Raw genomic sequence first — 26,146 nt, 5'->3', positions numbered from 1 at the left:
TACATGGGACTGAATGTTGAGGGGGTGATGTTTACATGGGATTGCATGTTGGAGGCTGCTGTGGAGGGGTGATATTATTTACATAGGACTGTATTTTGGAGGGGGCTGTAGATAGAGAGGGATGTTATTTACATGGTACTGTATATTTGAGGGGGCTGGAGAGATAGTGTGATGTTATTTAAATGGGACTCTATGGCAGAGGGAGGGAAATAGTGTTATTTATATGGGACTGTATTTTAGAGGGGGCAGGAGAGATAGTGTGATGTTATTTACAAAGGACTGTATATTGGAGGGAGGAATATAACTACAGGGGGCATTATAAATACTGGGGGCACTTCAGGGTGAGAATTATAACAGTAGGGGGCAGTATAAAAACTGTGGGCACTGTAAGGGTATTATAAATCCAGGGGACATTAGGCATCTTATTTCTAGAGTAGGCTCTATACGAGGGACTTTATTACCACCCGGGGAACAATAAGGGTCCCTATTTCTACTGGGGGCTCTGTGAGGGTATTATTAATACTAGGGGGCTCTTCTACTAATGGAGGCACTCTTGGGGAGCTTTATCACTGTTGGCGGCACTGTAGGGGGCAGTGTTACTAATGAGGGCATTCTAGAAGGGAATTATTATTGGTGAGACTATGAGGAGCACTATCACTATAGGGACACTCATTTATTCTTCAGAATAGTATTTGGGGGTATTGGGGAGCACAGCGAACAACAGGATAACACTGTTGGGACTCCAGGTTGGAGGATGATGATAGCTGCAGAGACGAGGCGCTGCTGAAAGAAGTTGTAAGGACCAAATGGAGAAGATGATGACAGAGAAGATCTACATTGGAGGAGACGTCACCTGGGAGGCCCTGGATGTGACAGGTATGTGCTGCTGTATAGCAGGGTCGATTTAGAGAATGAGATCGATCTTTTCATTTTCCAAAGTAGCTCTGAAAAATGAAATGTGGAATGTGATTGGTTGCTAATAGACAACTAAGCCAGTTTCCCTCAGCACCAGTTTAGATAACTTTCGTCCGTTGTCTTCCTCTGGCTACATAGGATGTTTCTGTTTATGCCGAATTAACATGTTGGCATAAATATTTCATTTTAGGACTTATCAGTGTGGCAGAACTTGGATGTCAAGCTGCAATGATGGAGCTGGTCGTAGTGTCAATTATGGTAAGTTACATGTTATCTGAGATTCATTACTCAATGAATGTTATACATAATATTATATAATTCAGAATTTGAATTGTTCCCTTTATGATCTTAAGATAACACATGACAGAGTAAGCAGAATAATTGAATTAACCTGTGGTCATGGAAAGAAGAAAAGAGCAGATTTTATCATGAGGTCAATTTTTTAAGTCAGTTTTTGCTTGATTCTGCGTAGGTACTTTTGCTCCAAATTTATCAAATGTTGCAGAAGTTTGGATAAAATTGTTGCATCTTTAAACCTTATACTTGTTGGGAAATGCTACTACAGTATTTGTACGCCACGCTCCTACTGGTGCGATTTTGCGAGTCTCAGTGAATTAACTGAAGTGAAGCTAATTAACATTGTTAACCATGCCCACTTTCCTGTCTACGTTTCAAAAGCTGCAAGGGTGGTGTAAAAAGAAAATAAAAAATCATGAATTTTTGCTCAAAGTAGCATTTACGACAAAAATATAGTTTTTTTTAAAAGCCAAAAATACCCTAGTGGTATAATACATTCAGAAAGTCTTCAGACGCTTTCACTTTTTTCACATTTCAAAGCCACCTATGCTAAAATAAAAAAATAACGTTTTTACCCTTTTTTCTGCACTTGGTACCCCATAATAAGAGAATGAAAACAGAATGTTCAAAATCTTTGCTAATTCATTGAAAACCAGAAACTAAAATATTGCATTACTTAGTTGAAGCACCTCTGGCAGCGTCGATTAGGGTACTTTCACACTAGCGGCAGGACGCATCCGACAGGCTGTTCACTCTGTCGGATCCGTCCTGCCGCTATTTCGCCGTGCCGCCGGACTGCCGTTCCGTCCCCATTGACTATAATGGGGATGGGGGTGGAGCTCCGGCACAGCACGGCAGCGCACGGCAAAAGGCCGCCGGACTTAAATTACTGCATGTCCGACTTTTTAGTCTGGCAGCCTCTCGCCGTGCACTGCCGTGCTGTGCCGGAGCTCCGCCCCCATCCCCATTATAGTCAATGGGGACGGAGTGGCAGTCCGGCGGCACGGCGAAATAGCAGCAGGACGGATCCGACAGGGTGAACAGCCTGTCGGATCCGTCCTGCCGCTGGTGTGAAAGTAACCTTACAGCCTAAAGTCTTCTTGGATATGATACCACAAGGTTTGCACACCTGGATTGGGGATTTTTGCCATTCTTTTCTGCAGATCCTCTCAAGCTCAGGATGCGTTCAGTGAAACTCGCACCATTTTGCAAGCAAGTTCAGTCAGTTTTGTCTGCAACTGCATTCAGAGTTTCAGTTTTCTCCGCACGGTTGCAATCAGGTTTGATACGTTTTTCACGTGCGTGAAAAAATCTGAAGATTTACAATCAACATCTCCTAGCAACCATAAGTAAAAAACGCATTGCACCCGGACTGCATCTGGATTACATCTGGATGCAATAAGTTTTTCACTGAAGCCCCATTCACTTCTCTGGGGCCAGGGCTGCGTGAAAAATAGAGAATATAGAACATGCTACGATTCTCATGCAACGCAGAAATGATCTGTGAAAAACAATGCTCATGTGCACAGACCCAATTAAATGAATGGGTCTGGATTTAGTGCAGGTTTATTGCACGCATTGCACCCGCGCGGAAAACTCGCTCGTGTGAAAGGGTCCTAAGGTTGGATGGGACCTTTCAGTGGACAGTAATTTTCAGGTCTCTAGAGATGTTTGATTAGGTTCAAGTGAGGGTTCTGGCCAGACCACTCAAGAACATTCACAGAGTTATCCCTAAGTCACTTATGTGTTTTCTTGGCTATGTGCTTAGGGTCATTGCCTTGTGGGAATGTGCACGTAGTTTTTATTAAGAATAACTTTGTACTTTGCTCCATTCAGCTTTCCCTCAACCCTGACAAATTTCCCTGTCCCAGCCGCTAAAAGACATCATGATGCCACCACCATGCTTCATGGTTGGGATGGTATTGGGCAGCTAATGAGCAGTGCCTGGGTTTCTCCAGACATGACACTTAGAATTGAGTTCAAAAAGTTCAATTTTGGTTTAATCAGACCAGAGAATCTTGTTTCTGACAGTCTGAGATCATTTAGATAATTTTTTGTAAACCCATGGTGAATTTTTATGTGTCTTTGGCTTCATGTACACGACCGTTCAGTTTTTTGCAGTCCGCAAATCGCTGATCCGCAAAAAACGGAAGCCGCCCGTGTGCCTTCTGCAATTTGCGGAACAGAACGGGCGGTCCATTATAAAAATGCCTATTCTTGTCCGAGGCCACGGAACGGAGCAACGGATGCGGACAGCACACGCATCTTTTGCGGCCCCATTGAAGTGAATGGGTCCGCACCCGAGCTGCAAAAACTGAGGCTTGGATGCGGACCCGAACAACGGTCGTGTGCATGAGGCCTTTAACTGAGGAAAGAGGTTTTTTTCTTGCCGCTCTGCCATAAAGCCCAGATAGGTGTAGTGGTGTAGTGATGTTTGACGTTCTGGAAGTTTCTACCATCTGCACACAGGATCTTTAGAGTCCAGCCAGAGTGAACATTGGGTTCTTGGTCACTTCTGTTACCAAGGCCCTTCTCCTTCTCTGAGAAGGAATCTGGTTGTTCCAAACTTCTTCCATTTAAGAATAATTGAGACCACTGTGCTCTTGGGAATTTTCAGTGCATTAGAAATTTTTGTAACCTTCTCCAGATACAGGCAGTTCTTTCCTCCTCATGGCTTGGTTTTTGCTCTGACATGAATTGTCAGCTGTAGGACCTTATGTAAACAGTGTTCTGTCTTCCCAAATCATGTCCGATTAATTGAATTTATCATGGGTGGACTCCAATCAAGGTCTAGAAACATCTCAAAGATGATCGAGAGAAATGGTAGACCCCCAGAGCTAAATTTCAAGTGTCATAGTAAAAGGTTTGAATACTTATGTCTATGCAAAATTTTAGTTTTTCCTTTTTAATAAATTTACAGAAATGTCTAGTCTACTATCCTGTTTTCATTTTGGCATTATAGGATACAGTGCATATTAATGTAAAAAAAATTAAAAAAAATTATTGTAGCACAAGGCACAACATAAACATTTTTTATTGAATAAAAGTGAAAGGGTCTGAACACTTTCTGAATGCACTGTATATTCTTCCAAATAGTTTTATGGCAGGTATGCACGATGCACGAGGACGGAAATACAGACTGTTCAAACAGTTCCGCTAAATCAAGATCCAACACCCGTCGGGCAACCAAAGGTCGTTGTGTAGCATAGCTGCCCTCGAAATTAATATGGTAGCAGTGTGACTGGCAAGCTGCCGTTATGCCAGAATTAGAAAAAAAACATCTGCTGGATTTTTTGCAATTGTTGGTTCACCTTCATGGCACCTTGTAAGTCACACTGCAACCTTATACAATTGTACAGCTGGCTGTACTGCAATGCAAAGTGTTTCAGTCAAGATCGCTGTGTAGCCACACCCTTAGAATAGAGAAAATTATTGTGTCCAGAAGGTGGCATCAGTAGCTGGCAGCCTCCTGCAAGACTCTGGCAAGAGAAAGAAGGGGAAGGAGGAGTAGAAGTGTAAGTATATGGTATTGCTCCATCCCTCACTGCCAAGAGAAGCTGCATCTGTAGTAAAAATGTCCTCTGCAGTCCTGAGCAGAAATGAAGGTTAGTTGCAAGCTCAGCTACATATTTTAGCTGTAGAAGAGCTATATTTGAATTAGGCCATGGGTGTCCTATCCAGGAATGCAAAGTAGGGACATGGGTGCATGTTAATTTTTGATAGCTATATTATACATACTTGGCAACAGTCCCAATTTTGCCAGGACAATCCCGTGAACAACCTTCAAAAGGTGGTGGGCTTGCATACAAAGTGCCTGTCTTGGGGTGTTTCTGGATGGCCTGAGGTATGGGGCTTAAATGTCCTAACCTTTACTTGTTACATTTTGGTAAATACAGTCAGGTCCATAAATATTGGGACATCGACACAATTCTCAATTTTTGGGCTCTATACACCATCACAATGGATTTTAAATGAAACGAACAAGATGCGCTTTAACTGCAGACTGTCAGCTTTAATTTGAGGGTATTTACATCCGAATCAGGTGAACAGTGTAGGAATTACAACAGTTTGCATATGTGCCTCCCACTTGTTAAGGAACCAAAAGTAATGGGACAGAATAATAATCATAAATCAAACTTTCACTTACAATACTTGTTGCAAATCCTTTGCAGTCAATTACAGCCTAAAGTCTGGAATGCATAGTCATCACCAGACGTTGGGTTTCATCCTTGGTGATGCTCTACCAGGCCTCTACTGCAACTGTCTTCAGCTCCTGCTTGTTCTTGTGGCATTTTCCCTTTAGTTTTGCCTTCAGCAAGTGAAATGCATGCTCAATCGGATTCAGGTCAGGTGATTGACTTGGCCATTGCATAACATTCCACTTCTTTCCCTTAAAAAACTCTTTGGTTGCTTTTGCAGTATGCTTTGGGTCATTGTCCATCTGCACTGTGAAGCGCCGTCCAATGAGTTCTGAAGCATTTGGCTGAATATGAGCAGATAATATTGCCCGAAACACTTCAGAATTCATCCTGCTGCTTTTGTCAGCAGTCACATCATCAATAAATACAAGAGAACCAGTTCCATTGGCAGCCATACATGCCCATGCCATGACACCACCACCACCATGCTTCACTGATGAGGTGGTATTCTTAGGATCATAAGCAGTTCCTTTCCTTCTCCATACTCTTCTCTTCCCATCACTGTGGTACAAGTTGATCTTGGTCTCATCTGTCCAAAGGGTGTTGTTCCAGAACTGTGAAGGCTTTTTTAGATGTCGTTTGGCAAGCTCTAATCTGGCCTTCCAGTTTTTGAGGCTCACCAATGGTTTACATCTTGTGGTGAACCCTCTGTATTCACTCTGGTGAAGTCTTCTCTTGATTGTTGACTTTGACACACATACACCTACCTCCTGGAGAGTGTTCTTGATCTGGCCAACTGTTGTGAAGGGTGTTTTCTTCACCAGGGAAAGAATTCTTCGGTCATCCACCACAGTTGTTTTCCGTGGTCTTCCGGGTCTTTTGGTGTTGCTGAGCTCACCGGTGAGTTCCTTCTTTTTAAGAATGTTCCAAACAGTTGTTTTGGCCACGCCTAATGTTTTGGTTATCTCTCTGATGGGTTTTTTTTTTTTTTTTTTCAGCCTAATGATGGCTTGCTTCACTGATAGTGACAGCTCTTTGGATCTCATCTTGAGAGTTGACAGCAACAGATTCCAAATGCAAATATCACACTTGAAATGAACTCTGGATCTTTTATCTGCTCATTGTAATTGGGATAATGAGGGAATAACACACACACCTGGCCATGGAACAGCTGAGAAGCCAATTGTCCCATTACTTTTGGTTCTTTAACAAGTGGGAGGCACATATGCAAACTGTTGTAATTCCTACACCGTTCACCTGATTTGGATGTAAATACCCTCAAATTAAAGCTGACAGTCTGCAGTTAAAGCACATCTCATTAGTTTCATTTCAAATCCATTGTGGTGGTGTAAAAAGCCAAAAATTTTAGAATTGTGTCGATGTCCCAATAGTTATGGACCTGACTGTATGTATAGAAAGGCGTAATCAATCCAGCTACCCAGCTAGGATGCATAGAAGCATGGAGGAAACCTGCAGAAATGAATCAGCAGAAAGCATAAAACAGCATGTATTATAACATTTGCATATCACTGAGCACATGTCCAAAATGTCTGCTTATACATAAGACTGCATACCTATCTAACAGTCAGAACGGCTCCCTAAGTAACACTACAACCAACTGAACAGCTCTGCATAACATACTGTCCCTGAAACAAAGATATATGTCACTCACCAGATATACTTGTACAAAAATGGTGGAGTTTAAGAAGAACTGCATGGAACAGCTCTGCTGATGTCCTGTAGTCTGTATGTAGACTGGAGACTGGGCTTCTCCTTCCCAGAATGCCTAGCACCTCTCACAAAGCAAAAATCTTTATTAACAAGAAAACAAGGTGCAATACATTTTTACCACCGCTAAATGGTGCTGTTACCTAACTAATAACTACAGGAATACAGAAATTGCAGCAGAATGAATTAGAAATGAAATAGACATGAACTGAAATGAATCTCCTTCTGCTGGAGGCAGAATAATTTTATTAACGCATCTTAAAAGCGAAAAAACAGGAAAGCAGAGCAACAACATGTTTCGGATCTATACACACTGATCCTTATGCATGACTAAGCAAAGTATATATAGCTGCAGAAAAAAACTATGCTGGTGCCCACAGGTGTGCACACTCAATAAAACAATTGGTATTACATGATAAAAAAAATAATGCACAAACAGCAAATATTTAGGTCAGGTTCAGATATGCACTTTGAACTCCAGCAGTCTGTTCCAATGGAGGAACAAACTGCTGGAATTCATTGTATCTGGTGTACATGCCAGCTCTCGGCCAGACAAAAAATGCTAGACACAGCAATATCCCATTACAGTGAATGGGGATCCGGCGATGCATGGTGGTATCCGAATATACCACTTGCTTGCGAGATGGCAGTGAAGTAGCACTCACTAATTGGAAGGGGTACCAGTTGTTGGACCCCACCGATCAGATATTGATTACCCATCCTGAAGATAGATCATCAATATACATTGCTGAACAACTCCTTTAAATCATATTTTTCATTAAAACCATAGGGGATATTCCTTATGGTTTGAATAAAAAATATGATTTAATGTTACAGTATTAATCCCTATCAATACTCCATCGCCAGGGGCGTAACTACCATAGCTGCAGACCATGCGACTGCTATAGGGACCAGGGCAAGAGGGGACCCAGTTTGAAACATAACCTCTTCTACTGGGGGTGAAAACTTGATCACGACTCTACCCTCTAAAGCAGGGGTGCACAACCTGCGGCCCCCAGAGCCATGGTTTGCGGCCCCCGTGCTGCTGGGCAGAAACACAGGTGATCATCTGTGTTTCTGCTCGGAGGGCCGCACAGCGGATGGATCACAGGTTTTTCTCCTGGACAGTAGCAGGAGCAGAAAGGGTCCCCGACTATTAGTGAGAGAGGGAAGCCAAGGAGAAGACAGAAGCACTTTATCAGCACTTCTGCCTTCTCCCCTATGAGCGTTCTGCAGTGTGGACCCGGCGATCATGTGGTCGCTGGGTGTCTCAGGGGCAGAGGAGCGCAGAGCTGCAGGGTCTGTAGACCCTGATCAGCTCTGCCCTGGTAAAAAGCCCCCCCCCCCTCCCCAGCAGGCTGGTTTCCCTGTAACTGGGGCTCCTTTGGATGCTCTAGTTACAGTGTAAATAGTACAAAAAAAAGTCACTTATTGTCTCCCAAAGGTCTTTCAGTGACCTCTTGGGGACAAATTATGTGGTAAAAATCTATAAAAACAAAAAATTGGTTAAAAAATGATTTTAAAAAATTTGAAAGGTAAAAAAAAATATAATAAAATATAAAGAAAAGAAAAGAGAAATAAAATATGTGGCACAAAAAAATAGAAAATTATAAAAAAAAAAAATACAATAAAAAGGAAAAAATGCTAAATAAAAGTGTTCACTGTCCAGCAACAGTCTTTTTATGACCACTTGGGGGACATATTATGTGACAAAAATATATTTTAAAAAATTATAGAAAATTAAAAAAAAATAATAAAATACAAATAAAAAATAAAAAGGAAAAGTGTTCATTGTCCTCTAACAGTTTTTTATGTTGGACATATTATGTGGCAAAAATATATGAAAAAATAAGTAACAAACCAATTATAAAAAAAATACAATAAAATACAAATAAAAGGAAAAAATAAAAAGGAAAGTGCAAAATTTTAAAAAGTGACGGTGTCCTCCAAGGTCTTTTTATGACCTCTTGGGGGACATATTATGTAGCAGAAATATATTAAAAATTAAGTTAAAAAAAAATATATATATTAAATGCATAAAAGAAAAAACACCCACACCAACCAAAACCGTCACTATTACCGCCCCATTCACGCGAAACTATACATGTTATATAACAAAACGGCCTACACAAAATAGGGAACTAATTATAATAATTTATTTTGGTGTCCGTTTGCATATTTAAAGACTAAGGAGCTCCTCCCCTTCTGAATGGTGAAGACTTCTCCCCACTCCACCATTCAGCCTGCAGGCACGAATCGCACTGCTGGCCTGTGTGGGTGGAGCCTGCAGCCCGATAATCTGCATAAGCTCCGCCCACGCAGTTCTGCAGAGCGATCTGTGTCTGCAGGGAAGAGAGGTATGTGAGCTTCAGGAATGGGACAAGGTGAGTAGTTACTGTGGGGGGTTTTTAATACACGGGGGCACAGAGGGCTATATTACTATGGAGGGGGCACAAAGGGCTTTATTACTATGGAGGGGGCATAAAGGGCTTTATTACTATGGAGGGGGCACAGAGGACTTTATTACTATGGAGGGGCACAGAGGGCATTACTAATGTGAAGGGGCACAGTGGGCATTATTACTGTGAAGGAAGCACAATAGGGATTTCTACTATGGAGGGGGCACAGAGGGCATTACTAGCACAGCGGGCATTACTACTATTAAGGGGGCACAATGGGCATTATTACTGTGAAGGGGGCACAATGCGGCCCCCAGACCAAAAAAGGTTGTGCACCCCTGCTCTAAAGGAACAACTTTTAGAAAATGAGGCAGTGGAAAAATGGCCCAATGGTGTTGCTGTTCTGTGTGGGGCCTGGTTTGATCCTTGCTATGGGGCCCTTAGATCCCTATGTATGCCACTGTCCATCGCCGTTCATAAAACTCCTTTGTAGCAACAAAACATACAAAAATTACAGCACTGTGGATATTAAAATCAATATTATGTTCATCCAATACGTCTGAACTTAGGGTGAAGAAGACATGTGAGTGCTATAGTGTATGCATGTGTACAATATACATATAGCGATGTGTGTGCATTATGAGACCATAAAGTGACCCATTTTGAGCCTTCGCAACACTCCCCTGTCTTCTGTTTACATAACATTGGAGACTTGCTCAACATTGACTGTTATGTAAACAGAAGGCAGTGGAGCATTGCTAGGGCTCAAAATGGGTCACTTTAGGGCCCTTTCACACTTGCGTTGTCCGGATCCGGCGTGTACTCCATTTGCCGGAATTACACGCCGGATCCGGAAAAACGCAAGTGAACTGAAAGCATTTGAAGACGTTACTATGGCACCCAGTACTCTATTAAAGTCCTGGTTGCCATAGTAATAGTGGGGAGCGGGGGAGCAGTATACTTACCGTCTGTGCGGCTCCCGGGGCGCTCCAGAATGACGTCAGAGCGCCCCATGCGCATGGATGACGTGTCCATGCGATCACGTCATCCATGTGCGTGGGGCGCCCTGACGTCACTCTGGAGCGCCCGGGGAGCCACACGGACGGTAAGTATACTGCTCCCCCGCTCCCCACTACACTTTACCATGGCTGCCAGGACTTTAGCGTCTTGGCAGCCATGGTAACCATTCAGAAAAAGCTAAACGTCGGATCCGGCAATGCACCGAAACGACGTTTAGCTTAAGGCAGGATCCGGATTAATTCCTTTCAATGGGCATTAATTCCGGATCCGGCCTTGCGACAAGTGTTCAGGATTTTTGGCCGGAGCAAAAAGCGCAGCATACTGCGGTATATTCTCCGGCCAAAAAACGTTCCGGTCCGGAACTGAAGACATCCTGATGCATCCTGAACGGATTTCTCTCCATTCAGAATGCATTAGGATAAAACTGATCAGGATTCTTCCGGCATAGAGCCCCGACGACGGAACTCTATGCCGGAAGAAAAGAACGCAAGTGTGAAAGAGCCCTTACAGCTATTTTTGTAATATAAATTTACTATTACAGTAATTAAAGTATATTACAAAAATGATTAGTATCACTACTACACATTACAAAAATAAAAAAGAATGACAGTTACACTTTAAATATACGCCAGCAAGGGATCTGGCGTAGATTTAAGCAAGTTGCATGGCCACTGGTAAACCGCCTAAGTTAACTTATACTACTTCCACACTCGCGTTTTGTGTGCGGATCCGTCATGGACGGATCCGTTCAGATAATACAACCGTCTGCATCCGTTCAGAATGGATCTGTTATTATCTTCAGCATAGCCAAGACGGATCCGTCTTGAACACCATTGAAAGTCAATGGAGGACGGATGTGCTGCTACGCAGTTAAAATCTATATAGTTTATTTCATTGAACCATTCATATATTCTATATTTGGTTATATGCTCCCATCTAGTGGCCATTTTCGGTATTGCACTTGTTTTTATGTTCGTGAGATATGTCATTCATTTCATTGCTCCACCCCTTCTTCGGTGTACCTCACTTCCTGTTTCTTCATACTGCTCCAGGGATTTGCACAGGTACACATGTATTCTCATGTAAGCTTACAAAAGCATCATCTTTTGACCGCACAATACCGGAATCCATCTGTTCTGCTGTACTCTGTTATCTGGCTTACAGAATAAAGCAACTTCACCTATTTGCTGTGTATGTACGCTACCAGCAGTTGTCTGCAAAATACTCAGCCTTCTTGCAGGACTCTAATATAGAGGATTCTTCAGCAGAAATTACTAGGACTGATGCACTGAACCAACAAAGGGATCTCGCAGTGCAAAATGCTAAGCTTAAGGCAGAACTCCGCATTACTCAACTGCAGGAGACCAGATCTCACAGATCCACCACAACCAAGCGCACTGCACTTTCTTCCAGATCCTCTTGTTCCAGAAGATCAACATTAAGCGAGAAGTTAATAGAGGCCCGCGCTGATGCCAAATCAAAAAAGGCGCAAAGCTCCTTTACCAGAAAGCAAGCAGAGATGGAAGCAGAAATGGCAGCTCAACAAGCCAAGATGGCAGCTTGCCAAGCAGAGATGGTAGCTCATCAAGCAGAGATGGAAGCTCAAAGGGTAACTAGTCAAGCAGAGATGGAAGCTCAACAAGCAGAGATGGCAGCTCATCAAGCCAAGATGGAAGCTCAAAGCAAAGCTCTCTAAGCAGAGGCAGATTCACAAATAAAGATTCTGCAAATGGAAGGGGAGGAAGCAGCTTCCCTAGCAAGGCTGAAGGTCCTCGAACAAGCAATGGGACAAAGTGCTAATTCAGACTGCCTTAACCTACCAGTGAATACGTTCTAAAGCATAACATCTGCAAAGATACAGAGTCATCTCCTGTACCTCCTACTAACAACACTGTTCTGACTCCCAACGCAGAGACCTCTCAGCTCTATATGTCTAAGCCTCTTCAAGTCTACAATGCAAGTACATCTATGCAGCAAACCGGATCAATTAATGTCAACAACAAGGTGACTTCCAGTGATAAGCCACAGCTCAAACCAAAGCCAGCACAAGCCTCAGAGACTACAGTTAAACGCTCATGCAACATCATTTTACCCTGGTAAAACTCACCCTACATCACCAGAGAACTTTCACACCCAAGGGGTTCCACAAGTTTCTTTGAAACCAAGGAGTGAGAGATCAGACATGAATGACTTTGCCAGATACATGGTACGCCGTGAGCTCATTAACACAAGCCTCTCAAGGTTTTACGACTGTCCAGAGAGCTAAAGGGCCTGGAGATCAACCTTCAAGGCTACTATTGCCGATCTCAACCTTACTGCTAAGGAAGAACTTGATTTGCCCATAAAGTGACTGGGACCAGAATCTGCAGGTCGTGTTAAAAGACTCAGAACAGTACATGTTGACCACCCAGATGCAGGTCTTGTTGCTGCATGGGCAAGACTTGAGCAAGCCTATGGTAGCTCTGAAGCCATAGAAAGCGCTCTCTTCAAGAGACTACAAAACTTCCCCCAAATAGACTATCGCAAGCTCCAGGATCTAAATGACCTCCTCATGGAGCTAGAGTTGGAAAAGACTGACCCACATCTACCTGGACTAAGCTTCTTGGACACCGCTCATGGTGTCAACCCAGTGGTGTCTAAACTGCCATACGGCCTACAAGAGAAATAGGCACAACAGGGCTCAAGATACAAAAGAGACTATAATGTATCCTTTCCTCCATTCTCATACTTCTGCAGGTTCATTAGTGATCAAGCCTGGATGAGAAACAATCCCAGCTTCAGCTGCAGCGAACCTAACCTGCCTGCTTCATCCTCACAATCATCAAGGTATGATAACACAGCAGCTAAACGTAGAGACTTAAATAGAGCTATATCTGTTAAAAGGACAGACATCTCACCCTCCACAACCTCACCTACTGATCAGGGCATTGTGGACGACAGAGATAAAGACCCTATTCGTCAGTGTCTTATTCACAAGAAATGTCGTGGGCTTAGGGCAAAGACTTTACAAGAGCGCAGGGAGATTATCCAGAAACTTGGCATATGCTACAAGTGCTGTGCTTCTTATAGCCATTTTGCTAAAGACTGTAAAGTTGACATCAAGTGTACAGAATGCGGTAGCGACAGACCTGTTACAGCCATGCATCCTTCTCCACTTCCAGACAACCCACAGTAGCTTCCTACCTCCACTCCTGTCTCAAATCAAGACGGGGAGCAACAAGGTCATGCTCCAACCTAAGATAATGTCTCTTCTTCATGTACAGAAGTCTGTGTAGAAGGCAAAGACCACAAATGCTGTGCCAAGATATGCCTAGTCAAGGTATACCCAAGGGATCATCCTGAGAAAGCTGCTAGGATGCATGCTATAATAGATGAGCAGAGCAACAGATCCCTGGTTAAGCCTAAATTCTTTGAGATCTTTGGCATAGAGGGTCACGCCACACCATTTACTCTCAGAACCTGCTCTGGTCGTGTAGAGACCTTCGGCAGAAGAGTTGATGGATTCATGGTCTCTCATATCAACGAGGGAGAGGGCATACCCCTACCAACATTAGTCGAGTGCGACCAGATACCAGACGAAAGGGAAGAGATTCCCACTCCAGAAGCTGCATATCACCATCCTCAATTAAGGCACCTTGTTGATGAGATTCCTGCAATGGACAATAGTGCTGAAATCTTAGTCCTGTTATGAAAGGACATTCTCAGAGTACATAAAGTACACGATCAGTACGATGGGCCTGACAATGCCCCTTATGCACAAAGACTTCACCTAGGCTGGGTAATAGTGGGTGATGAATGCTTGGACAGGATGTGTACACCATCCAAAATCCACTTACGTGTTGGGAAACGGACATGCATCCCACTTCAAACAGTGCACTCACCATTATGAAGTAAAGGAGAAGCTTTTTAACATCATATAAGTACCTGATGTTACTCTTGTCCTTTGTGATGACAACCTAGGTACCACAGTGTTTTGTACTACCAGTGAGGACAACAAAATAGCCTTGTCAGTTGAAGACAGAGAATTCATCAAAATAATGGATAAGGAATCCTTTCTGGATGAGTCTAACAGCTGGGTTGCACCATTACCTCTTCGTGCTACAAGGGCTAAACTCCCAACCAATCATGAACAGGCTTTATCCAGATTCAACTCACTTCAACGAACACTAAGGAACAGGCCTGAAATGAAGGACCATTTCATCGCCTCTATGAAAAGGATCTTTGACAATAATCACGCCGAACCAGCGCCACCACTTCAAAGACACGAGGAGTGCTGGTATCTGCCTTTCTTCGGAGTGTATCATCCATGTAAGCCAAAACAAATCAGGATAGTATTTGATTCCAGTGCCAAGCATCAAGGTGTATCCCTAAACAATGTTCTTCTCACTGGCCCGAATCTAACCAACAACCTTGTAGGCGTACTTATGAGATTTAGAAGAGAACCAGTTGCTATAACTGCTGATCTTGAACAGATGTTACATTGCTTCATTGTACGTGAAGACCATAGGAACTTCCTAAGGTTTCTGTGGCACCGTAACAACAACATGGACAATGAGATTATTGAATACCGCATGAAAGTACATGTTTTCGAAAATAGTCCCTCACCCGCTGTTGCAACATACGGTTTACGTAGGACTGCCATTGATGGAGAAAAGGAGTATGGCGCGGACACTCGACACTTCGTTGAGAGAGACTTTTATGTTGACGATGGACTTAAGTCTTTACCTACAGACAAAGAAGCCATATACCTGCTCCAAAGGACACAAGGTATGCTTTCTAAGGCTTTCAAATAGTGTTGCTCTCATGAAAGCCTTTTAACCTGGCGAACATGCCACAGGGTTTAAGGACTTAAATCTGGGAATGGACATGCCGTCTATACAGAGAAGTCTGGGCCTACGGTGGGACTTATTAAAGGACACTTCCAGCTTTCAAGTCAGCGCTACAGACAAGCCATTTATCAAGCATGGTGTTCTGTCAGTGGTAAACAGCCTATACGATCCAATCGGATTTGTGGCTCCCATAACCATACAAGGTAAAGCCTTACTTAGACAGCTCTCAGAGTCTATTAAAGATTGGGATGCTCGACTGCCATCTGATAAGCTTTCAAAGTGGGAGTCCTGGAAGCAATCTCTACACGCCTTAGATGGAATCCATATACCACGCTGCTATACCTCAGCTTCCCTTGCTATGAGCCAGAGAAAAGAGCTTCACATCTTCGACGCATCTACTGAGACCATAGCGGCTGTTGCCTACCTCAAGGTGAGAGACTCTTCTAATCAAACCCACATAGGGTTTCTGTTTGGGAAAGCTAAGTTAGCACCTAAGCCTGAGCACAAAATTCCTAGGCTTGAACTTTGTGGGACTGTGCTAGCTGTAGAAATCGCAGATTTCATATTACGCGAGATAGACATTCAGATAGATGACACCAAAGTCTACACAGACAGTAAGGTTGTTCTGGGCTACATATACAACCAGACTAAGCGTTTCTTTGTCTACATCAGCAACCGTGTGGAAAGAATCAGGAAATCATCTAAACCTGAACAATGGCATTATGTCCCATTTGAAATTAATCCTGCAGATCATGCTACTAGGCCAGTGTCTGCAAGTGTATTTGCAAATTCTTTCTTGTTAACAGGTCCTGAATTCCTGCTGGATCACACAGAAGAGACCACGGCTGACGTCTTCAGTCTTCTGGAACCTGACAAGGATCCAGAGAACCCAACTATCCTTACCCCAGCTACCCTGCTTACCCAGAAGCTTGGGTCCGTTCCTGTTCCACCTGGGGACTTTAAAGACGGAAATCTGTGCTTTTATCAATGGAAGCGAGTACAAAAGCTTGCCAACCGCTTCTGGAATCGTTGGAAGATGGAGTATCTTTCCACTCTGCAAGGACACAGGAAACGGCAACAACAGTACCCTAACATACGAGTTGGAGATCTTGTTCTGCTCAAGGACCAGCAAGCCGAAAGAATCGAGTGGCCTATGGGACTTATTGTTAAGAGCGTTCCTAGTGATGATGGTAAGGTACGCAAGGTGGAGGTGAAAGTTGCAAGACAAGGGACTGTAAAGACTTTCATCAGGCCTATCACGGAACTTATTCTGCTCTTGCCCTTTGGAGAACAAACTTATTGCCTAGGCTGCTGAATCCTACCTGAAACTTCAAGCAAGAAGTGTTTGAACTTTAATTATACACTTGAAGCCATACATTTTAGTTGTTGCATTATATGCCTGTTCTCGTTATGTTTTTCAGGTCCTTTGACATCAAGCAAATTGCACTGTTGTTTATTTGCAATTTAATAACTGCGGTTACGGTTTAAATAGGGACATTTTCAATGCCAGACGGGGAGTGTGCTGCTACGCAGTTAAAATCTATATCGTTTATTTCATTGAACCATTCAAATATTCTATATTTGGTTATATGCTCCCATCTAGTGACCATTTTTGGTATTGCACTTGTTTGTCTGTTCGTGATATATGTCATTCATTTCATTGTACCACCCCTTCTGTGTACCTAACTTCCTGTTTCTTCATACTGCTCCAGGGATTTGCACAGGTACACATGTATTCTCATGTAAGCTTACAAAAGCATCATCTTTTGACCGCACAATACTGGAATCCATCTGTTCTGCTGTACTCTGTTATCTGGCTTACAGAATAAAGCAATTTATACGGATAAACTTGGTGTTGGTGAGTTCAAGCTATCTGATAAGGATTGTCTGCAGTGATTATATCTGCTTATACAGGCCAGGCATAGAGATCTCACTAGGGATAAATCACTATTACAACAATCTGAGTCAGAATAACGGATCTGTTTTCTATTGTGCCAGATTGTGTCAGTGAAAACAGATCCGTCCCCATTGACTTACATTGTGTGCCAGGACAGATCCGTTTGGCTCAGTTTCATCAGACGGACACCAAAACGCTGCAAGCAGCGTTTTGATGTCCGTCTCCAAAGCGGAATGGAGACTGAACTGATGCAAACTGATGCATTCTGAGTGGATCCTTTTCCATTCAGAATGCATTAGAATGCAAACTGATCCATTTTGAATCGCTTGTGAGAGCCCTGAACGAATCTCACAAACGGAAAGCCAAAACGCGAGTGTGAAAGTAGACAGGCACAACAAGTGGCAGCAGACATGGACTATGTTCGATGTCTAAATCGTCAGTCTTAGTAAATGTTCTCTTATGTGTTTTGGCATATCTTTTATGTGGTGTGCTGCCATTGAAGGCACAAGGGCCCATTGCTGTCAGGGTCAGCCACTGATGAATCACCATATGCAGGATGGAGACCTAAATGACAGCCTGCATTCTGCTGACATAGTCACAAGGTAATAGTGGGGACCTCATATTGTTTTATTAATTGATTCTCTAGGGAAAAATAATAAGTTGTTTAATGCAGTCTATGCAATACTTTATTATAAGCCTCGGTTCAAAATAATCTCATCCTATAAATCTTTTTTTTTTTTTTTTTTTACATTGTCAAGTCCAATATAGTTTTATGTAATGCAGTGTTTGTATTGCAGAACCTTAAAGTGTTTGTTCCTTAATTAAATGTTATATTAATTTCATAGATCATACAAGTAACAAATATTTGCCTTTTACATGCTGTTAAAAAGGGTGCAGTGATTATGGCACCACCTGGTGTTTAATGTGTATAACAATGTGCACATCCCTTTACTGAGCTGAGTGCTGGTGGCCATGCATGCCAGGACTCTAGATAGTGATCCTCAGCTAATAGAAACTTTGGGGCATTTATTAAGACTGGCGTTTTAGATACCAGTCTTAATAAACCCCCATAGCTGGCGCTAGCCTCTCCTAGTTCTAAATGTAAGACAGCTTTCAGCAGGATACTGTTACACATCGTACTACCGGTCTATGTAGCAAGAGGAGGAGTCCACAGGCTGATTCCACTGCTCCTCCTACACAGACCAGCAATGCAATGTGTGAGGGCATATCATGCTGCTGCTGGGAGCGTCGGCAGCTTAGAGGAATGGAGAAGCAGGGAGGAGATGGCTCCCTGCTTCACCATTAGAATCATCGGGAAGTGGGACATACTTCAGCCGTTACAGGACCACCGGACAGCCACTGAAATCCGGGACTGTCCCGCAGGATCAGAGATGGTTGGAAGGTATGTACTGTATATGTGTGATCAGCAGCAACCATCTCCCTAGATAGATCTGCACATTGCTGTACACGTTGACCACCATGAGGTGCCATAACTCTTTTCTGGATTGTTTTTGAACAGCATGTAAGGGGCAAACATGCTTCACTTTCTATCATCTATAAAATGACTATGACATTTAATGGTGGTATAGATCCTTTAATTACATGGTATTGCTTTTCTCTAACAGTTATCAGTAGGTTTGAGTGCAGCTGCAAGTGTCAGGGTAGGAAACGGATTAGGAGCTGGAAAAGCAGAGGAAGCAAAGAAATCCAGCAAAGTTGTGCTTTGTATGGGAGGTAAGATATTTTTGATTTTGAAGTGATATTCCAGCATCCAATACCAAATGTGAGGCCTCGTTCACTTTTCTGTTTTTCACTGACGTGTGCTCCTCACATTTTCCACGTACAGAACACACTCTTATTTGTTTTAATGTGTCTGTTCACACATCAGTATTTTTTTACTGACCATGGGGCAGTGAAAAAAGCATGGAGACATACACTATTTTTGTCCATAATGTGGACCAAACACGCCAATTGAAGTCTATGGGTCCATGAAAATCTCACAGCAAAGCAAGAATCGCATCCGTGTTGCGTCCGTGCTGAATCTGTTTTTCACTGACCACTGATAGGAGACCCTTTTGAAATAAATTTTCAGCTGAACCGTGTCTGTGGAATACAGATGACACACGGAGGGCAAAACACGGACCAAACACAGATCCTTAAAATGGTTGTCTCACTTCAGCAAATGTAGACGAAGTTAAGTCAAACCCACTTGTAATAGACATCTTCATGGATGAAACACAGACTGAATTTTTCACGGACGTGAAATGGATACAGAAATGTGAACAAGGCCAAAGGAAAAATAAAATTAGAAAGTAAAAAAATGTAAAATATAAAAAAATTATAATACTTGCTGAATACTTGGAAAACGTAGGCTAAAATATTGCTGTGGAGGATGGAAGGAAGGCACCCCAATAAATGCATCCAGCCTTATATATATTTCTGCCTCTTAAATAACTGATGCTATGCTTTTCCATTTCTGACTTATTTTTAGTTTAAAATCCCACCCCTGGGTATTTTTCCTGGTTTATTGCATTAATAATTGTGTGGGGTTTATGCAATTTGATGCCTACTAAGGATAAGCAAATAGATTCGAAACTAGTAATGAGACGAAAGTCAATAGACTGGGCTCTGATGGGTTCAAATGGGTCCGGAAAGGAAAAGGTAGCTAATGAATCGAGAAATTGAAAGAACTGTCAAGTTCGGTGGAGGAAGCCGGAAGATATGGGGTTGTTTCACAGCAAAGGCATTAGATACTTGACCAGGATTGATGGTGGTCTCAATGCTGAGCTATATGTGAGTATCCTAGAAGAAGAGTTACTTTGTACACTCGAGTACTTATGGGTATGAAAAGAACGACATAGTGTTCCAGCAGGACAATGACCTGAGGCATATATCAAGATTAGCGAAGAAATGGTTCAATGACAATAAAGTAGAGGTGCTGGATTGGCCCCCACAGTCCCCAGACCTCAACCCAATCGAACACTTGTAGGTAGAGTTGAAGAAAAGCTGTATTCATACCCAAGTGAGTCGACCAGTATGCATCAACATTGGAAATGTGTAGAAGAGACCTGGGAAATGATTTTGTTCGAGACATGCTTGAATCTGATCAAAGCATGCCTAGAAGGATTCAGTCAGTGTTGAAAGCCAAAGGTGGATTTACAAAATGCTAACAAAATAATAGAAATTAATGTTTAGAGTTTTAGGAGCAAAACAGTAACACAGTAATGCAGTTACTTGACAAGGATCTGCATAACTAACCATATGTTAGAGACTTTCAGGTCCAATTTATATATGAGATAGCAAAGATGATCTTCTATAAAATGATGGTAGTCTCACTTTCGAAGCTGTAGTGGATGGTGAAATATGGAGCCTGAAAGTCAAAAGTTCAAAACATTGTAACCCTTCTGCTCTTCGGTGTATATGAGTTATCTGGGGGATAGTCTCTCTCATTATGGAAAGTGCCTGGAATGCATAGTACATGTGTGGAGTATTGTAGGCCAGGAAATGCGCCAGGTATGCATGAGGAGTATTGTAAGCCAGTCATTGCCTGGCCTACAATACTCTGCACACTCTGTACTATGCCTACTAGGTGCTCTCTGTAATGAGGAGTACCTTTTTATTTTATAACATAAATTTAAAAGATTTGAAAATAAATAAGCTTACGCAGGCCAAGTGAATAAATATATTTACTATTGTGATAAAAAAAAAAATTACATACAGAGTAGTAAATCTAAATAACAATCACTGGCCTGCAACACAATACAATATGGCCGACACCCCATGGTGGTACAAGAGATACAACATCCTACTTGGATGGTGTTCCTCAATGAAGTTCCAATTAACCTGTTCACCAGGTTTATACCTTTCAGCCCCTCCTCCTAAGGATGTTCAGTGTGCAGCATGCCTGTCTCTGAGATAATCACTCTGGAATCTGGCCTTCTCAGCACAATGCGGGTTGGGTGTTTTGTGTATGTTATCTATCACTAACTCACTACATTACAAGGAATATCATTACACAGAATATAGAAGGGGATATAATAATTAAAGGGGACAGAACCAACCAATAATTAATTATGTATGTAAAATACACTTACAACACACTCCACCCCTGGTTCTTCTACTTTAATTCATTTCTACCTATCCCAAATATAGTAACATAACAGCATGAACTATTCTAATAACATAACATAAATCGTAGTTGTTTAACAGAAAAGCAATTTGGAACCATTCTAATTCACTTAAAAAAAACGAAATTATAAAATCTGTGTGTGTTGGTCTAACAACAAGTGTCTTTCACAGAGGTCCTCTTCACTTCTGATCTTCTTGAATCCTAAACTTACACAGTCTCTAGTGCTGTAAAACATGAGGATCTTGATTTTGGAATCCTTCTTTTGTCACAAATATCAAAGTCACTTCTCCATTTCTTGGTGTTCTGTGCTCCATACTGCATGGCCCTTGTGCCACAACACCTTTACACCTTTGTCTATGACAGTCTCTTAGCTCACTCTCTTCCACTTCCTTTTTCCGTGTTGTATGAGGGGATTGCAGGTGTAATCACAATCCTAAGTGCAGGTTTCAGAGCCTCTGATCAGAGGGTGTACGACAGTTCCTAACCTTGGCTGTGGGAAGAGCTTTGACACTGGGGGCCTCCTCCCCTCGAAAGTCTGCAGGACATTGTACAAAGTCATTAGCCATGCTGGTTTGTTGGTTACTGCAGGGAGTCTTGGGCAAGCAATTAACTTTCGTGGTCCACCCTTGGACAGAAGTAGTGTGAGAAGCAAGGTGTTTTCAGCATGGCAGACCACTGGTTAAAGCTGTTTCTTGTTGGGTGGCAGGCCACCATAAGCTATATCTTACCACACCTGGTCATTAATTTGGGCAACCCATGGGCACTGATGAGTTTGTGAATACTGGCTCTGCTAAAAAGCTGATACAGCTTGCACTTAGGGAAGATGGTATTGGAGACAGGCAAACATACAGTTCCATTTATTCTAGCAGATGTAATAAATTCAATTCAGTAAGCTCAGTCCATAGAATTAAACTCAGTCTTGGATAATTCAGTCTATGGCAGGATGAGCCACTGGGGTGAATTTGGTTTTCTCTCGAACCCTGTATCAGAGGGATTGACCAAAACAAACAAACAAAATTCCTTATAACTTTTGTCGGTCCAGCACTGTATTTGAAAACATTTCCCAATGGAAATATAGAGGTCCTCTGCCAAAGAAAATAAACTTTGCTAAATCCTAAACCTAGTGTTATTGTTTCAATGTTAAGTAATAATCTTGACTCACTAAATCAACAACTGTAATTAATATTTTCTATGGCTTTTATCACTAGATAAGATTGTTTTATTGTGAAACCCAAAAACATACTGTACGTTTGTTGTAATATGTCAATTGTGGGTATCTTCTTCAATGTAAACCATTTAACCAATAACAACAGTTTAATCATATGCCTTGCCAACAATAAAAGACAGCACCATTAACCCCTTCAGGACCTTGCAATTTTTCACCTTAAGGACCAGGCAGAAATTTGTCATGTGTCACTTTATGTGGTAATAACTTTGGAACGCTTTTACTTATCTAAGCCATTCTGAGACGATTTTCTCATGACACATTGTACTTCATGATAGGATCCTTTTCCATTCAGAATGCATTAGGGCAAAACTGATCCGTTTTGGACAGCTTGTTAGAGCCCTGAACGGATTTCACAAATGGAAAGCCAAAACGCCAGTGGAAAGTAGCCTTAGAGTAAAAATAGTTAGGAAACATTCTTTCCTGTATATTTACTTGTATACATATATATAAAGTGCAAGTGCTGCCAAAAATTACAAGGAAGAGGCACTCCAATACAACCTGTATATCACATAAAGGAGGGCCTCATTCAAATTGTGGTACAATTGTTCAGGTAGTGAGACTCCCACACTCATAAAGCCTATGCAGTAAGTGAAAGGGCTGCCAAAAATGACAAGCAACTGGCACTACAATACACCCTTTGTTACACATAAAGGAGGGCATCATATACAGCCTTGAAAAATTATGATTGATGGCCTGCTGGTGACCCTCAAAAACATTAGGGGCGAGGGCCTGCTGCCACTTTGGTGACTCTAGATAACCTAGGGACGATCGCACATCCCAGTGACAGCGACGATCCATTCGGATGTCTGCCCTATCAACTTTCGATGTTATTTTCAGCCCAAACCATGTAGACCATGGGTAATGGGGAATCCTAGTTCGATTCCGGAGAGGGAGCCTGAAAAACAGCTATGGCTTCCACATCCAAGCAGGGAAGCATGCACGCTAATTACCTATTAGGTATAATTAGGCAAGGGCCTGCAGGTGAGCTGACCCTGTAAAAGATTTTAGGTGCGGGACCCTTTCCTCTGGTGAATTAGAGAAGTCATGGTCAATCTAGGCCTTGTTCATTTTTATAAGAGTCAACCTGTCAGCATTTTCAGTTGACAGGCGGATTCACTTATCTGTTATAATGCCACCAGCAGCACTAAATACCTGCTCAGACAAAACGCTGGCGGCAGGACAGGCCAGCACCTCCAAGGCGTAGAGCGCCAGTTCGTGCAACGTGTCCAGCTTGGACACCCAGTAGTTGTAAGGCACTGAGGGATCATTGAGGAAGCTGACATGGTCTGCTATGTACTGTACTCCTTCACCATCTTCCAAAAAATTTCCCTCCTTGTGACACTAAGCCGCGCATCAGGGTGAGGGTGCTGGCGGGGTGTCATGAAACTGTCCCAGCCTTTGGAGAGTGTTGCCCTGACTCTATTGGAACTTCTATGTGTTCCCCTTGTTTCCCCTCCTCGGTTGGCCAAGTAAGTACGGACTCTGCCGCCAGCGTTGTCAGATGGAAATTTTTGGAGAAATTTTTCAACTAGGATCTTCTGGTATTGCACCATTTTGCTCGTCCTCTCCAATGGAGGAATGAGAGATGAGAAGTTCTCTTTGTAGCGGGGTTCGAGAAGGGTGAACAACCAGTAATCCGTGTTGTCTAAAATGCGTATAAAGCACGGGTCGCTGGAAAGGCAGCCTAACATGAAGTCAGCCATAAGTGCCAGAGTACCAACAGACAAGACTTCGCTGTCGTCATCAGAAGGATCACTCTCAATCTCCTCATCCTCTTCCTCCTCTTCTGGCCGCCCACGCTGAACAGATGGAACTTCCATGGGTACTACCCGCTGTAGCGGAGGCAACCGTCTCCTGCTCCTCCTCCTCTTCATCGTCCAATTCGCGCTGAGAAGACGAACTGAGGGTGGTCTGGCTATCATCCTGTGTAATGTCTTACCCCATTTCCACCTCTTTCACATGCAAAGCCTGGTCCTTAATTGTGAGCAGCAAGCGTTTGAGTAGACACAGAAGTGGGATGGTTACGCTGATAATAGCGTTATCACCGCTCACCATCTGTGTTGATTCCTCAAAGTTTCTTAAAACCTCACAGAGGTCAGACATCCATGCCCACTCCTCGCTTGAGACTAGCGGAAGCTAACTGGAAAGGCAACGACCATGTTGCAGCAGGTATTCCACTACTGCCTTCTGCTCTTCACAAAGCCTGGCCAACATGTGGAACGTCGAGTTCCAGCACGTGCTCACGTCGCACAACAGCCGGTGATCTGGCAATTTCAAGAGCTGCTACAGCATTGACAGACCGGCTGAAGCTGTCGATGACTTGCGTAAATGTGCACACATGCGGCGCACCTTCACCAGTAGCTCAGGCAAATTGGGGTAGGTTTTGAGAAACTGCTGAACCACTAAGTTTAAGACCTAGGCTAGGCATGGGATGTGTCTGAGCTTGCCAAGCTCCAAACCCGCCACCAAGTTACGGCCATTGTCAGACACAACCATGCCTGGTTCTAGGTTGAGTGGCGAGAGCTCAGTCTGGTCTGTTATCCCCTGCCACAGCTCTGCGGCGGTGTGATGTTTGGCCCCTAAGCATATCAGCTTCAGCACGGCATGTTGTCACTTCCCACTGCAGTGTTACACTGCTTCCAGCTAACGACTGATGACTGACTTGTACTGCACGTGGATAATTTGGAAGTGGAAGTGGAGGAGGAGGAGGAGGAGGAGGAGAAGCGGCGGTTGGAGCCACTAACTTAGGTGCTGGTGAAATCCCTGAACGATGTAGGGCCCGCAATCCTTGGCGTCGGTAGCACCTGTGCCATCCCAGGGTACGACTCGCTCCCGGCCTCCACAACATTCACCCAGTGTGCCGTTAGGGAAATGTAGCGTCCCTGGCTGAATGCACTTGTCCATGTGTCCACGGTTAAGTGGACCTTCCCAGTAACTGCGTTGGTCAGGGCACGTGTGATGTTACAGGATAAATGTCGGTGTAAGGCAGGCACAGCACACCTTGCATAACGCGAGACGGACGCTGAAATCAGGCTGCAGAAGGCCTTAGTGTCCACAAGCCTAAATGGGAACATTTCCAGGGCAGCTTTGTGTTCAAATGCCTGGGGTAAGGACATTTGGACGCTGCACTGGGACACGGAAGTGGATGTGGTCGCAAGATGGTGCTTGCGAAGGTCCAGGTGCAGGGCGGGAGGCATCCAGATCTGCATCTTGGACAGGGGATTGCCCAGCACGTAACACCGGGGAAGAGGAGGCAGTGGTGTGACCCGCAGACACAGATTGTGGACCCAGGCCCACCTATTACGGTGCTTTGATGCCATATGACGGATCATGCTGTTTGTGGTGAGGTTGCTAGTGTTCACACCCCTGCTCATTTTTGAATGGCACAGGTTGCAATTCTTTTGTCGTCTGTACTTTCCTCAAAAAAGCACCAGACTGTGGAACACCTACCCCTTGGCAAGGGAGATTTCAGCAAGGGGGTGCTCTGTGGAACAGTTGCGGGCCTGTTTGGTGTGGCAGTTTTGAGCGCGTCATACAAGGGGTTAATACACCGATGCCGGCGTAT

At 43.3% G+C, this 26,146-nt stretch overlaps 1 protein-coding gene across 1 annotated transcript in view; it reads left to right on the top strand.

The window, feature by feature from the left end:
- Positions 1-26,146, top strand: part of LOC120993819 (multidrug and toxin extrusion protein 2-like) — a 253,523-nt gene that overhangs the window by 139,128 nt on the left and 88,249 nt on the right. Inside the window, exons 10-11 of the mRNA XM_040422286.1 lie at positions 1,106-1,173; positions 18,850-18,958. Coding sequence (XP_040278220.1) covers positions 1,106-1,173; positions 18,850-18,958 — 177 coding nt within the window. The remainder of the gene's footprint in view (positions 1-1,105; positions 1,174-18,849; positions 18,959-26,146) is intronic.

The sequence above is a fragment of the Bufo bufo genome, chromosome 3, assembly GCF_905171765.1.
Source record: "Bufo bufo chromosome 3, aBufBuf1.1, whole genome shotgun sequence".
NCBI lineage: Eukaryota > Metazoa > Chordata > Amphibia > Anura > Bufonidae > Bufo > Bufo bufo.
Note: the sequence above shows the minus strand (reverse complement) of the source record. Positions and strands in the feature narration are given on the sequence as shown.